Source organism: Crocuta crocuta, unplaced genomic scaffold (genome assembly GCF_008692635.1).
Source record: "Crocuta crocuta isolate KB4526 unplaced genomic scaffold, BGI_CrCroc_1.0 scaffold26, whole genome shotgun sequence".
Classification (NCBI taxonomy): Eukaryota; Metazoa; Chordata; class Mammalia; order Carnivora; family Hyaenidae; genus Crocuta; species Crocuta crocuta.
Genome location: NW_027532249.1, coordinates 9,938,001 through 9,950,868, shown reverse-complemented (window position 1 = coordinate 9,950,868; position 12,868 = coordinate 9,938,001). Strand labels below are relative to the sequence as shown.

The following is a 12,868-nucleotide window of genomic DNA, read 5'->3' as shown; positions in this document are numbered from 1 at the left end:
TACTGTAGGTTCAGTTCCAGACCACCACAACAAAGTTAATATCGCTTTAATAAAGCGAGTCAAATTAACTTTGGGGTTTCCCAGTGCATGTAACAGTTATGCTTACACTATAGTCAACTAAGTATGCAATAGCAGTATTTCTAAAAAAAGAAAATACATATTTTATTGCTAAAAAAAAGTAACCATCATCTGAATTTTCAGTGAGTTAATCACTGATCACAGATCACCATAACAAATATAATGAAGTTTGAGAGACACAAAGTGAGCAAATACTGTTGGAAAAGTGTTGCCAAAGACTTGCTGAATCCAGGGTTGCCACAAACCTTTAGTTTAAAAAAAAAAAGGCAATATCTGCAAAGCACAATAAAGTGAAGCACCATAAAACAAGGTATCCCCATATTTTGGCACATATTTCCAAACTTAAAAATTTGATATCAAAGAAGGCACAAATGTTGCCCTTTGGTGTTACAGAATATCCCTGAACTGGTTCAGTCAGTAACCTCAGTCATTAATAAGTATATCACCTGTGACACTCATACCTATACATAGTTCTAATTCAAGAGAATTACCTAGTTAGGGAAATTAAAAATTTAAGTGAAAAGGGGTGCTTGGGTGGCTCAGATGGTTAAGCAACTGACACTTGATTTTGGCTCAAGCCCTGAGTCAAGCTACCACACTGGGCTTGACGCCTGCTTAAGATTCTCTCTCTCTTTCTCCCTTTGCTCTTCCTAGGTTCATGCATGCTCTCTAAATAAATACATACATACATATGTACATAAATATTTTTTAAAATAAACAAAAATTTAAATGAAAATATTTTAGCAGTTTCAGACAAACCTTATCTCAAAGTAATGCTTTTTATTATATGTTACTAGAATGTACAAAAGACAATACCTTTTAGAAAACGTATCTAATAGATAATTTATTTATTCTTACTTGTTACTCCTTTTAACTGATTTGTTCTGCCATGGTGGATCTATTACAATTACATCATATGTTTTCCTACCTGAAAACAAACATACAAAGTATTTCAAAAAATAGGTGATCACTTCAAAAACTAAAGTGCATTTACTATAGACACAAATATAATGGAATGCCACAAATCCTTCTATTCAAATAGAAGAATTTAACCTAAAAAAATTAAATTTCCTTTATAATTTAGTACCACTGGGATTTTAACATAAATTCACTTATTGCTATTTTTTTCAAAGACTACCTGAAAATAACTACAGCTCACTTAGCTGGATACCAAGCATCTGTAAATGCTCTATAAATCTTTGCAGCCATGTTAATATGGTCCTTTCAAATCTAAATGGGGTTGATTTTTTTGTTTTTTTGCTTTACTTTTTTTAAACTTCCTTTTGAAATAACTTAAAACTGATATACTGACCATAATAAAATTTCCCCAATGTCTACAAGTGTCCTCTTTTTTGGCCCAGGATCCAAACCAGAATCCCACATTGCATCTACTTCCCATGTGTCCTCAATCTCTTCCAATCTGGGAAAGTTCCTGTCTTTTTTTGTCACTTATAACCCTGACAGTTTGAAGGCTACTGGCCATTTATTTTACAGAATGTCTCCTAATTTGGGTTCAGTAATTAGGAAATAACAGATGACAAAATGTCTCATTACTGGTGATAACTAATTTTAATCACTTCGTTAAAGTGCTGCCTACCAGGTTTCTCCAGTTTTCCTTTTGTAATTAGTAAGTATCATGTAAGGAGATACTTTAAGACTATGCAAATATCCCGTGTCTCATCTCTTCACCTACTATTTTGACGTCCAATTACTATGGTGTTTGCCTAATAGAAACTTTCTAGTTCTATCAATCCACCCATATTTATTAATTGGAATTTTATATTAAAGAACAGCTGTCCCTTTCTGCTTTTATAAATATTGGGTACATTTTGGTAAATTTAGAATTTCACACATAATCAAAACAGTGCAAATTAAAATGAGGAAGTAATGGTTTTTAAACTATTAGAGTGACAAAGATAAAAAAGAATGGAAAACATTCAAACATAGCATAATTTTCCCATTAATTTATTATTCTGTCATCTACCCTGAAGAATTTATGACATGAATAACCAATCATGTATAACATGGCTTCAGAGCAATTAAAAGAAGCTTTTCTTTAATGAACTATGTCATCTAATATCATACAATTTTGCTATTAAATGTCCAAATAAGAATAAATAGCATATTTAAANACTTTTTAAATACATATAAATCCCTGGCATAAGCAATTGATGCAGATTAATTCACTTAAACCTCAAAATAGCCTCCAAAAGTAGGTTTTTATCATATCCATTTTATAAATTAGGAAACCAAGTCTCTTTTTATTGACCCAGAGACTAACAATTAAGCTTCAGAATCTAAATTCAAATTCAGCTGTGGACTTCAATCTTTAAATTGTGTTAACATTATACAGGAAAATATTTCAAGAAATTTTAGACGATAAACTTGAACATTAGCTTAATATGTAACCTAGAAGATTAGGGTGTAAATATTCATATCTGAAGTATTTCTACTTTGCTATAAAGAAAAGTTAAATAAAGTTGTTTAGGAGCACCTGGGTGGCTCAGTTGGTTAACCATCTGACTTCGGCTCAGGTCATGATATCATGGTCTGTAGGTTCCAGACCCACGTCAGTCTCTGTGCTGACAGCTCAGAGCCTGAAACCTGCTTCTGATTCTGTGTCTCCCTCTCTCTCTGCCCCTCCCCCACTCACACTCTGCGTCTCTCTCAAAAAAGTTTTTTTTTAATTTTTTAAAAATCTTACATAAAGTTGTTTGGCGAAAACCAATTGTAACCTGAATTCCTAACTACAGAGCAGCAACTGTATTTGCTCTCATAGGGACTAATTACTTTTTGACCCTTTGTTCATAATTCATATTTTTAAAAATTTTTGAATTCAAAGTCAGCACTTTTAAAATTTTAAAAGAAAAATCAGAGAAAATTAAGTGTTTACCCTATTCTCATAAAATGTTGACCCTCATTCAGCATTGACTAGCTCTTGACTTTTGAGGCCACAGAAAAATTTATTTTTCTAATAACATAATAATTACTTACAGTTCAGAAGTGGATGCATGCAAGAAATGTCAGACAAAAGAAAACTGCTTTTTGGTGGCACCAGGTATTTCTGTCCCATTAAAGTAATAATTTTTGTAAAGCTAGAGTTGTTTTCAACAATCCGTGAAAATAAATCCTGTTCTGTAACAGACATATCCTCTTCCATCAATTGTAATGCCTGAAGTTCCATTTCATTCAGAGAAGGCAAATGCTTTGCCATTGCACATAATTCTGACAAATTGCAGGTATCAAGTGGTAAAGTAATGGACTCACTACACTTTTTCCATTTTTCAGAAAGTGGATGAAGAAAGCCACTCTTGAGACCCTCTTGGATTAACTCTGAAGAGCCATCCAAAATCAGTTCCCTGATCTGTAAGAAAAATTTGATGAAGTATATCAAAAGGTCATTAATATTAAAACATCTAAATAATGAAATTCTTATTTTGCTTTGAATATTTGAACTTATGGATTGAAATCAGTATTTTTAAAGCTTACACTAATTTTATAATACAATGTAAAAATAAGACCGTGAGTATACCTTTGAAGTGCTGTTTCTTAATTGTGGAAAGAAAAAAAACACCCCACAAATTCACTTACGATCAAATAACCAAACAATACACATAAAAAAAAAAAAACCCACATTCTTAAAAATGTATTAAAACAAGGGGCGCCTGAGTGGCTCAGTCATCTGAGCATCCAACTCTTGATTTCAGCTCAAGTCATGACCCCAGGGTTGTTGGATCGAGCCCCAGGTTGGGCTCCAGCTGAGCATGGAGACTGCTTAAGATTCTGTCTCTTCCTCTGTCCTTCTCTACTCACTCTCTATCTCTCTCTAAAAAATATAAGTATTAAGATGAATTTGAAAAAATCGAGGGTGAATTTGATAACATGAATGTTTCTAAAAGAAAGCAGAATTTCTAATCTATAAAGCAAACCAAGTTTAAATCACGTTTAATGTTGTTTTTCTAGTGATCTACTTTTAAAATAAGCATACCTTTTAACTTCTAATATACTACTTAAATTGTAAAGAAAAAAGTAACAGTTAAATGAACATATAAACACAGTTCTGTGAAAATATAACTTCAATAATTATAAAATTAAAATCGAAGTTCCACTTCTGGACAAGATGGAGTGTCAAAAGTCAGATTTCATTTTTCATCAGAAATTACTTTTTTACAAATGTATACTTTATTAAAAGGGTTTTCAGACCCTGGATGGATGTCAAGTAAAGAAGAACAATAGTCCCTAAAAAAGGAGAAACAAAATGATTGCTCCAGCTTACTACCTTGAGAAAGTTTCCAGATAGCAGCACAAGGAAAGACACTCATTCAGACCCAAGTTGACTTGGGAAGATGGGGCTGGAAGTCTGTCTGGAAAGGTCAAAGCAGCTAGAATTTGCCAGGAAGGATACTAAAGAGGAGATTACACAGAGAGTTCTTAAAAGCTGCAGAAGGGTCTAGTCAAGTCTACCCAAGATTGGGGAAAGAAATAGATGTGAAATGATCATAAGGAACAATACACAAAGCCCAGACAGGGCTGGGAACAGTGCTCTTATCAGCCAGAATGGAAAATCTCCTAATTTACAAGGCATCAGGTAGAGTATTCAAAAGAGTATTGCCTCACTAGTGGTGAGGAAAAAAGCTCTAAAGACTGCTCTGGTTCTAACTAAAAAAGCTTAAAGCAAGCTTCAAAACCTTTCTTTTAGAAAATCACAGGGAGGCCAAGATGGCAGAACAGCATGGAAGATTTTTTGCATCTCTCGTCCCTGAAATACAGCCAGATCAACACTAAACCATCCTGCACACCTAGAAAACTGACTTGGGGATTAACACAACAATCTGCACAATCTGAGCCAGAGAATTCAGCAAGTGTGGGGCATGGAGAAGTAAACTGGGGGAGAGAGAAGCCACAGAAGGTAGGAAGCTGTTTTTGCTTGCAGAGAGAGGATGGCAACAGGGGAAGAGTATGAAAGGAGGTGGAGGGAAAAGAAAAAATATCTAAGGGACTGAACAAAAAAAGAAAGGAGAAAGGAGGGGGTTTAAATTCCATTAAGACTATAAACAGGGGGAGTGCAGAGTCTGAAACTCCACATCTTGATATCTAGTGGTGCTCTGGAGGGAAGGGCGAAACCCGAGGAGCAGAGAGTGAGGTCCAAGGGGTCCTCGGGCCACATGGGGAGAGGTGGTTCCCCTGCTGGGAGGACATTTGGCAGAGGCTGTACAGCCACCCCATGTCCAACAGTCCCCACAAACTCTGGAGAACAACCACATTCACCACATTCACTAGTGTTGGAACAAGAATGTTTAGGGGGAAGCCTGGTACCAGATTTGTGTTGTGATTTTCCATAAAGTCTGAAAACACTGCTAATACACAATCACATGAACTTTTTCTGGGGCAGGCTGGCACCTACCCATAGTCTCTGGCCATGGGCAGCAGTACAGTCCCACAAATGTTCCTGGGGGCAGTTGGCACCTGGTCACAGTATTCAGTGAGACCCTCCCCCGGAGGGTCAGAATAGGTCAAAGTTATAGTCCCTCAGAAGTCAGGGGTTGGGAACACAGCCACACCTGGGATAAAACTAAGGAGGGAGGTGCCACCTGGCAACCTGATGGCTTCGTCATGAAATGTAAAAGTGGGGGCTGGACAGAAGCTGGAAAAAAGGAGGGGTGCTCGATTGCAGGTCGGGGAGAGCACAGAATTCTGACTCTAGAGACTGGGTAGCTGGTAACATCATTATTCCTCTTCCATGCACGCGAATACATGCCTACATGTGCCACAACAATCAACCCCAGTAAGCTAGGCAGTGCCATATACTGGAACCATTACACTAAACCCCCCCCAACTGGGCCAACCTCACTCATCAGGAACACCACAAGTCTCTGCCACCTGCTTAGTTTACAGAATATAAAGTGCTGCATAGTTTGACTTCTAGGTGAAACTCATGTAAATTCAATTGTATTTCATGGTCCATCTATTAAATATTTTTCCTTTTTGTTTCCTTCTCTTATTTTTGAATACAAAAAGAGAAAAAATTCATTTTTATTCTTGATTTTTATTAAAAATATTTTTAATTTTTTCTACTTTTTAATTTTTGTAAATTTTTAAAAATCTATTTTACTTCTATCACTTCATTTTATTATTTTAGTGAATTCATTTTTTCAAATTTTCAAATGGTATCCTTTTTTTTTCTTTTTCTTTTTTTTTTTCTATTCTTATTCCCTTTATCTCTTATCTATCAAGCTCCTTTCAACAACCAGACCACACCTAGGGTCTAGCATTCTTTATTTGATTTTTATGTTGTTTTTAATTTTTTAATTTTAATTGTTTTTATCTTATTAATTCCTTTTCTTCCTTCAAAATGATGAAATAAAGGAATTCACCCAAAAAATAGAAGAGGAAGAAGTGACAGGCAGGTACTTAATCAACACAGATAAAAGCACGATGTCTGAATCAGAATTTAGACACAATACTGAGAATACGAGCTGGGGTTGAAACTAGACTAGGATCCCTTTCTGCAGAGATAAAAGAAGTAAAAGCTACTCAGGATAAAATAAAAAATTTGCTATAACTGAGCTGAAATCTCAAATAGATGCCACAGGGGCAAGGATGGATGAGGCAGAACAGTGAATCAGTGATATAGAGGACAAACTTGTGGAGAATAATGAAGCAGAAAAAAAGAGGGAAACTAAGTCAAAGGAGCATGATTTAAGAATTAGAGAACTCACTGAAAAGGAACAATATCAGAATCATAGGGTTCCCAGAAGACGAAGACAGAGAAAAAGGGGTAGAAGGTTTGAGAGTAAACCATAGCAGAAAACTTTCCTAACCTGGGGAAAGACACAGACATCCAAATCCAGGAAGGACAGGGGACTCCCATTAGATTCAACAAAAACCAACCATCAACAAGGCATATCATAGTCAAATTCACAAAATACTCAGGCAAGGAAAGAATCATGAAAGCAGCAAGGGAAAAAAAGTCCTTAACCTACAAGGGAAGACAGATCAGGTTTGCAGCAGACCTAGCCACAGAAGCTTGGCAGGCCAGAAAGGAATGGCAGGATATAATCAATGTGCTGAATCGGAAAAATATGCAGCCAAGAATTCTTTATCCAGCAAGGCTTCCATTCAAAATAGTAGAGATAAAAAATTTCCCAAACAAAAAATTAAAGGAGTTTGGGACCACTTAACCAGTCCTGTAAGAAATTTTAAGGGGGAATCTCTGAGGGGAGAAAAGACCAAAAAAAAAAAAAAAAGACCAAAAGCACCAAAGACTAGAAAGGACCAGAGAACAGCACCAGAAACTCCAACTATAAAGGCAACATAAAGGCAATAAATTCATATCTTTCAGTACTCACTCTAAACATCAATGGACTAAACGCTCCAATCAAAAGACCTAGGATAACAGAATGGATAAGGAAACAAGATCCATCTATATGCTGTTTACAAAAGACCCTTTAGACCTAAAGACACCTTCAGACTGAAAGTAAGGGGATGGAGAACCATCTCTCATACTAATATGTGGCAAAAGAAAGCCGGAGTAGCCATACTTATATCAAACAACCTAAAATTTAATATAGATCCTGTAACAAGAGATGAAGAAGAGCATTATATCATAATTAAGGGATGTATCCATCAAGAAGATGTAACAATTGTAAACATTTATGCTCCAAATATGAAGCATCCAAATACATAAATCAATTAATCACAAATGTAAAGAACTCATTGATAATAATACCATAATAGTAGGGGACTTCAACACCCCACTTAGAACAATGGACATCTACACAGAAAATCAACAAGGAAACAATGGCTTTGAATGATACACTGGACCAGATGGACTTAACAGATATATTCAGAACATTTCACCGTAGAACAGCAGAATACAAATACTTCTCTAGTGCACATGGAACGATCTCCAGAATAGACCACATACTGGGAAAGATTTCAGCACTCAGCAAGTACAAAAAGACTGAGATCATACCATGTATGTTTTCAGACCACAATACTATAAAACACAAAATCAACCACAAGAAAAATGTGGAAAGATAACAAATACTTGGAGACTAAAGAACACCCTACTAAAGAATGAATGGGCTAACCAAGAAGTAAAATAGGAAATTAAAAAGTATATAGAAGCCAATGAAAATGATAATACCACAGCCCAAAACCTCTGGGATGCAGCAAAGGCAGTCATAAAAGGAATGTATATATCAATCCAGGCCTTCCTAAAGAAGGAAGAAAGGTCTCAGAAACACAACCTAACCTTACACTTTAAAGAGCTGGAAAAATAACAAATAAAACCCAAAACCAGCAGACAACAGAAAATAATAAAGATTAGAGCATAAATCAATGCTATGGAAACCAAAAAAAAATCAGTAGAACAGATCAGTGAAACCAGAAGCTGGTCTTTTGAAACAATTAACAAAATTGATAAACCCCTAGCCAGTTTGATCAAAAAGAAAAGGAAAGGACCCAAATAAATAAGATCAAAAATGAAAGAGAAGAGATCACAACCAACACAACAGAAATACAAAATACAAACAATAATAAGAGAATATTACGAGCAACTATACATCAATAAAATGGGAAATCTGGAAAAAATGAACAAATTTCAAGAAACATACAAACTATCAAAACTGAAACAGGAAGAAGGAGGAAATTTAAACAGACCCATAACCAGTAAAGAAATCGAATTAGTAATCAAAAATCTCCCAAAAAACAAGAGTCTAGGGCCAGATGGCTTTCCAGGGGAATTCTATCAAACATTTAAGGAAGAGTTAACACCTATTCTCTTGAAGCTGTTACAAAAAATAGAAATGGAAGAAAAGCTTCCAAACTCTTTTTAAGAAGCCAACATTACCTTGATTCCAAAACCACATAAGGACCCCACTAAAAAAAAGAGAACTATAGCCCAACTTCCCTGATGAACACGGATGCAAATATCGCAGCAAGATACTAGCCAACCAGATCGAACAACAGATAAAAGAGTTATTCACCATAACCAAGTTGGATTCATACCTGGGATGCAGGGATGGTTCAGTATCTGCACAACAATCAATGAGATACATCACATCAATAAAAGAAAGGACAAGAACCACATGACCCTCTCAACAGATGTAGAGAAAGCATTTGACAAAATACAGCATCCTTTCTTGATAACAACCCTCAAGTAGGGATAGAAGGATCATACCTCAAGATCATAAAAGCCATATATGAAAGACCCACTGCTAATATCATCCTCAATGGGGAAAAACTCAGAGCTTTGTCCCTAAGGGTAAGAACAAGGCAGGGATATCCACTCTCACCACTGTTATTCAACATGGTATTGGAAGTCTTAGCCTCAGCAATCAGACAACACAAAGAAATAAAAGGCATCCACATATGCCAGGAGAAAGTCTTTCACTCTTTGCAAATGACATGATACTCTATATGGAAAACTCAAAGATTCCACCAAAAAAACTGCTAAAACTGATTCATGAATTCAGCAAAGTAGCAAGATATAAAATCAGTGCACAGAAATCAGTTGGATGCCTATACACCAATAATGAAGCAACAGAAAGAGAAATCAAAGAATTGATTCATTTACAATTGCACCAAAAACCATAAAAGACATAGGAATAAATCTAAACAAAGAGGTGAAAAACCTATACACTGAAAACTATAGAAAGCTTATGAAAGAAATTGAAGAAGTCACCAAAAAATGGAAAAATATTCCATGCTCCTGTACAGGAAGAACAAATATATTAAAATGTCAATACCACCCAAAGCAATCTACATATTCAATGCAATCCTTATCAAAATAACACCAGAGAGCTAGAACAAACAATCCTAAATTTGTATGGAACCACAAACAATCCTAAATTTGTATGGAACTCCAAATAGCCAAAGCAATCTTTAAAAAGAAAACCAAAGCTGGAGGCATCACAATCCCAGACTTCAAGCTACATTACAAAGCTATAATCACCAAGACAGTATGGTACTGGCACAAAAACAGACACTCAGATAAATGGAACAGAATAGAGAGCCCAGAAATGGACCCACAAACATATGGCACTTAATCTTTGATAAAGCAGGAAAGAATATTCAATGTAATAAAGACAGTCTCTTCAGCAAATGGTGCTGGGGAAACTGGACAGCAACATGCAGAAGAATGAACCTGGATCACTTTCTTACACAATACACAAAAATAAACTCAAAATGGATGAAAGACCTAAATCTAAGACAAGAAGCCATCAAAATCCTAGAGGAGGAAGCAGGCAAAAACCTCTTTGACCTCGGTCACAGCAACTTCTTACTCAACACATCTCCGGAGGCAAGGGAAACAAAAGCAAAAATGAACTATTGGGACCTCATCAAAATAAAATGCTTCTGCACAGCGAAGGAAACAATCAGCAAAACTAAAAGGCAACCGATGGAATGGGAGAAGATATTTGCAAATAATATATCAGATAAAGGGTTGGTATCCAAAATCTATAAAGAACTTATCAAAATCAACACCCAAAAAATAATCCAGTGAAGGAATGGACAAAAGACATGAATAGACACTTCTCCAAAGAAGACGTTCAGATGGCCAACAGACACATGAAAAAACTCTCAACATCACTCATCAGGGAAATACAAATCAAAACCATGATGAGATACCACCTCACACCTCTCAGAATGGCTAACATTAACAACTCAGGCAATGACAGATGTTGGTGAGGATGCAGAGAAAGAGGATCTCTTTTGCACTGCTGGTGGAAATGCAAACTGGTGCAGCTACTCTGGAAAACAGTATGGAGGTTCCTCAAAAAATTAAAAATAGAACTACCCTACTATCCCCAGCAATTGCTCTACTAGGTATCTATCTAAGGGATACAAGAGTGCTGTTTCAAAGGGGCACATGCACCCCAATGCTTATAGCAGCACTATCAACAATAGCCAAAGTATGGAAAGAGCCCAAATGTCCATCAACAGATGAATGGATAAAGATGTGGTGTGTGTGTGTATATATATATATATATATACACATACATACAATGGAGTATTAGCTATCAAAAAGAATAAAATCTTGCCATTTACAACTACATGGATGGAATTGGAGGGTGTTATGCTAAGTGAAATTAGTCAGAGAAAGATAAATATCATAGGACTTCAGTCATATGATGAATTTAAGATACAAAACAGATGAACATAAGGGAAGAGAAGCAAAAAGCATATAAAAACAGGGAGGGGGACAAAACATGAGACTCTTGAATACAGAGAACAAACAGAGGGTGACTGGAGGATTTTGGGAGGGGGAATGGGCTAAATGGGTGAGGGGCATTGAGGAATCAACTCCTGAAATTGCTGCACTGTAAGATAACTAACTTGGATAAATTTAAAAATAATGTTTTTTTAAAAAATCACAAAAGGATCAGCCAGTTTCAAAGTAACTTTGTCCAAGAACAAAATTCAAGAATATTTACAGGACTATGATGGGGCACCTGGGTGGCTCAGTCATTACGCATATAACTTCAGCTCAGGTCATGATCTCACAGTTTATGAGTTTGAGCCCCACACTGGGATCTCTGCTGTCAGCGCAGAGCCTGCTTCAGATCCTATGTCTCCCTCTCTCTCTGCCCCTACCCTGCTCATGAGCTCTCTCTCAAAAATAAACATTTTCAATTTTTTAAAAAAAAAAAGAATACTTAAAGGAATATGAAAATATCTAGTACTCAACAAGCTAAAATTGAAATATTTTACAAAAAAAATTTAAATTACCAGATATAGGGTGGTGTGGGTGGCTCAGTCACTTTAGCATCTGACTCCTGTTTTCAGTTCAGGCCATGATCTCTCAAGTTGTAAGTTCAAGCCCTGCATCGGGCTCTGAGCTGGCAGTGCCTGCTTGGGATTCTCTGTCTCCCTCTCTCTGCCCCTCCCCTGCTCTGTCTCTCTCAAAAATAAATACAAAAAAAATTTTTTTTAATTATCAGGTATGTAAGAAGAAAAACACAGCATAATGGAGGAATAATCCATACGAATAATACAAATGATACAAAGTGTAGGAAAGGCTGAATACGTTTACTTGCAGCCCATTTAAAAGATTGAGAACAAAAGCAAAAAAGGAAAATAAGACACTAGTTGTAACCATATTCATATGTTCAAATATGTAAAGCAAAAAATGAGAATGTTTAGAGATACAAAAACTACTAAAAATATTGAGCTTCTAAAGAAGAAAACTATGGCAAACCAAAGGAATATTGTGGATTGGGTTCCAGACCACTAGAATAAAGCAAATTATCATTAATAAATGAATCATTTAAAGGCAAGGGCTATAAGCTATATTTTGTAAACGGGACTATATATTCTTTTTTTATAATCACTACCCTTTTTGTATATGTTTGTCCAGTCTTTCTAAAATACGGTATTTCAACTACCTCAATTGGAATCACTTTCAGGTTGTTAAGAATTCCTACTCCCAAAAAGAAGACATAGGGGGTTCAGGTCCAGGCCACCACAATAAAGTGACTATTGCTATGAAGTGAGTCAAATGAATTTTTTGGTTTCCCACTGCATACAAAAGTTATGTTTACATTATACCATAGTCTATTAAGTGTTCAAGAACATTATGTGTTTCAAAATAATGTACATACCTTAAATAAAAAGTACCTTATTGCTAAAACATGCTAATTATCTCAACTTTCAGCAAGTCATATTCTTTTTGCAGATGAAGGGTCTTGCCTCCATGTTGGTGGGTGTTGACTGATTAGGGTGGTGATTGCTGAAGGCTGAGGTAGCTATGGCAATTTCTTAAAATAAGACAACAATGAACTTT

General features: G+C 35.9%; 1 protein-coding gene across 2 annotated transcripts in view; it reads right to left on the bottom strand.

Moving 5' to 3' along the window:
- The window catches only part of METTL4 (methyltransferase 4, N6-adenosine), a 42,401-nt gene that overhangs the window by 19,105 nt on the left and 10,428 nt on the right, over positions 1 to 12,868 (bottom strand). For both annotated transcript variants that reach the window (XM_077778171.1, XM_077778172.1), the window contains exons 3-4: positions 3,073 to 3,442; positions 937 to 1,006 (exon numbers count right to left, since the gene is read on the bottom strand). In XM_077778171.1, coding sequence (XP_077634297.1) covers positions 937 to 1,006; positions 3,073 to 3,442 — 440 coding nt within the window. The remainder of the gene's footprint in view (positions 1 to 936; positions 1,007 to 3,072; positions 3,443 to 12,868) is intronic.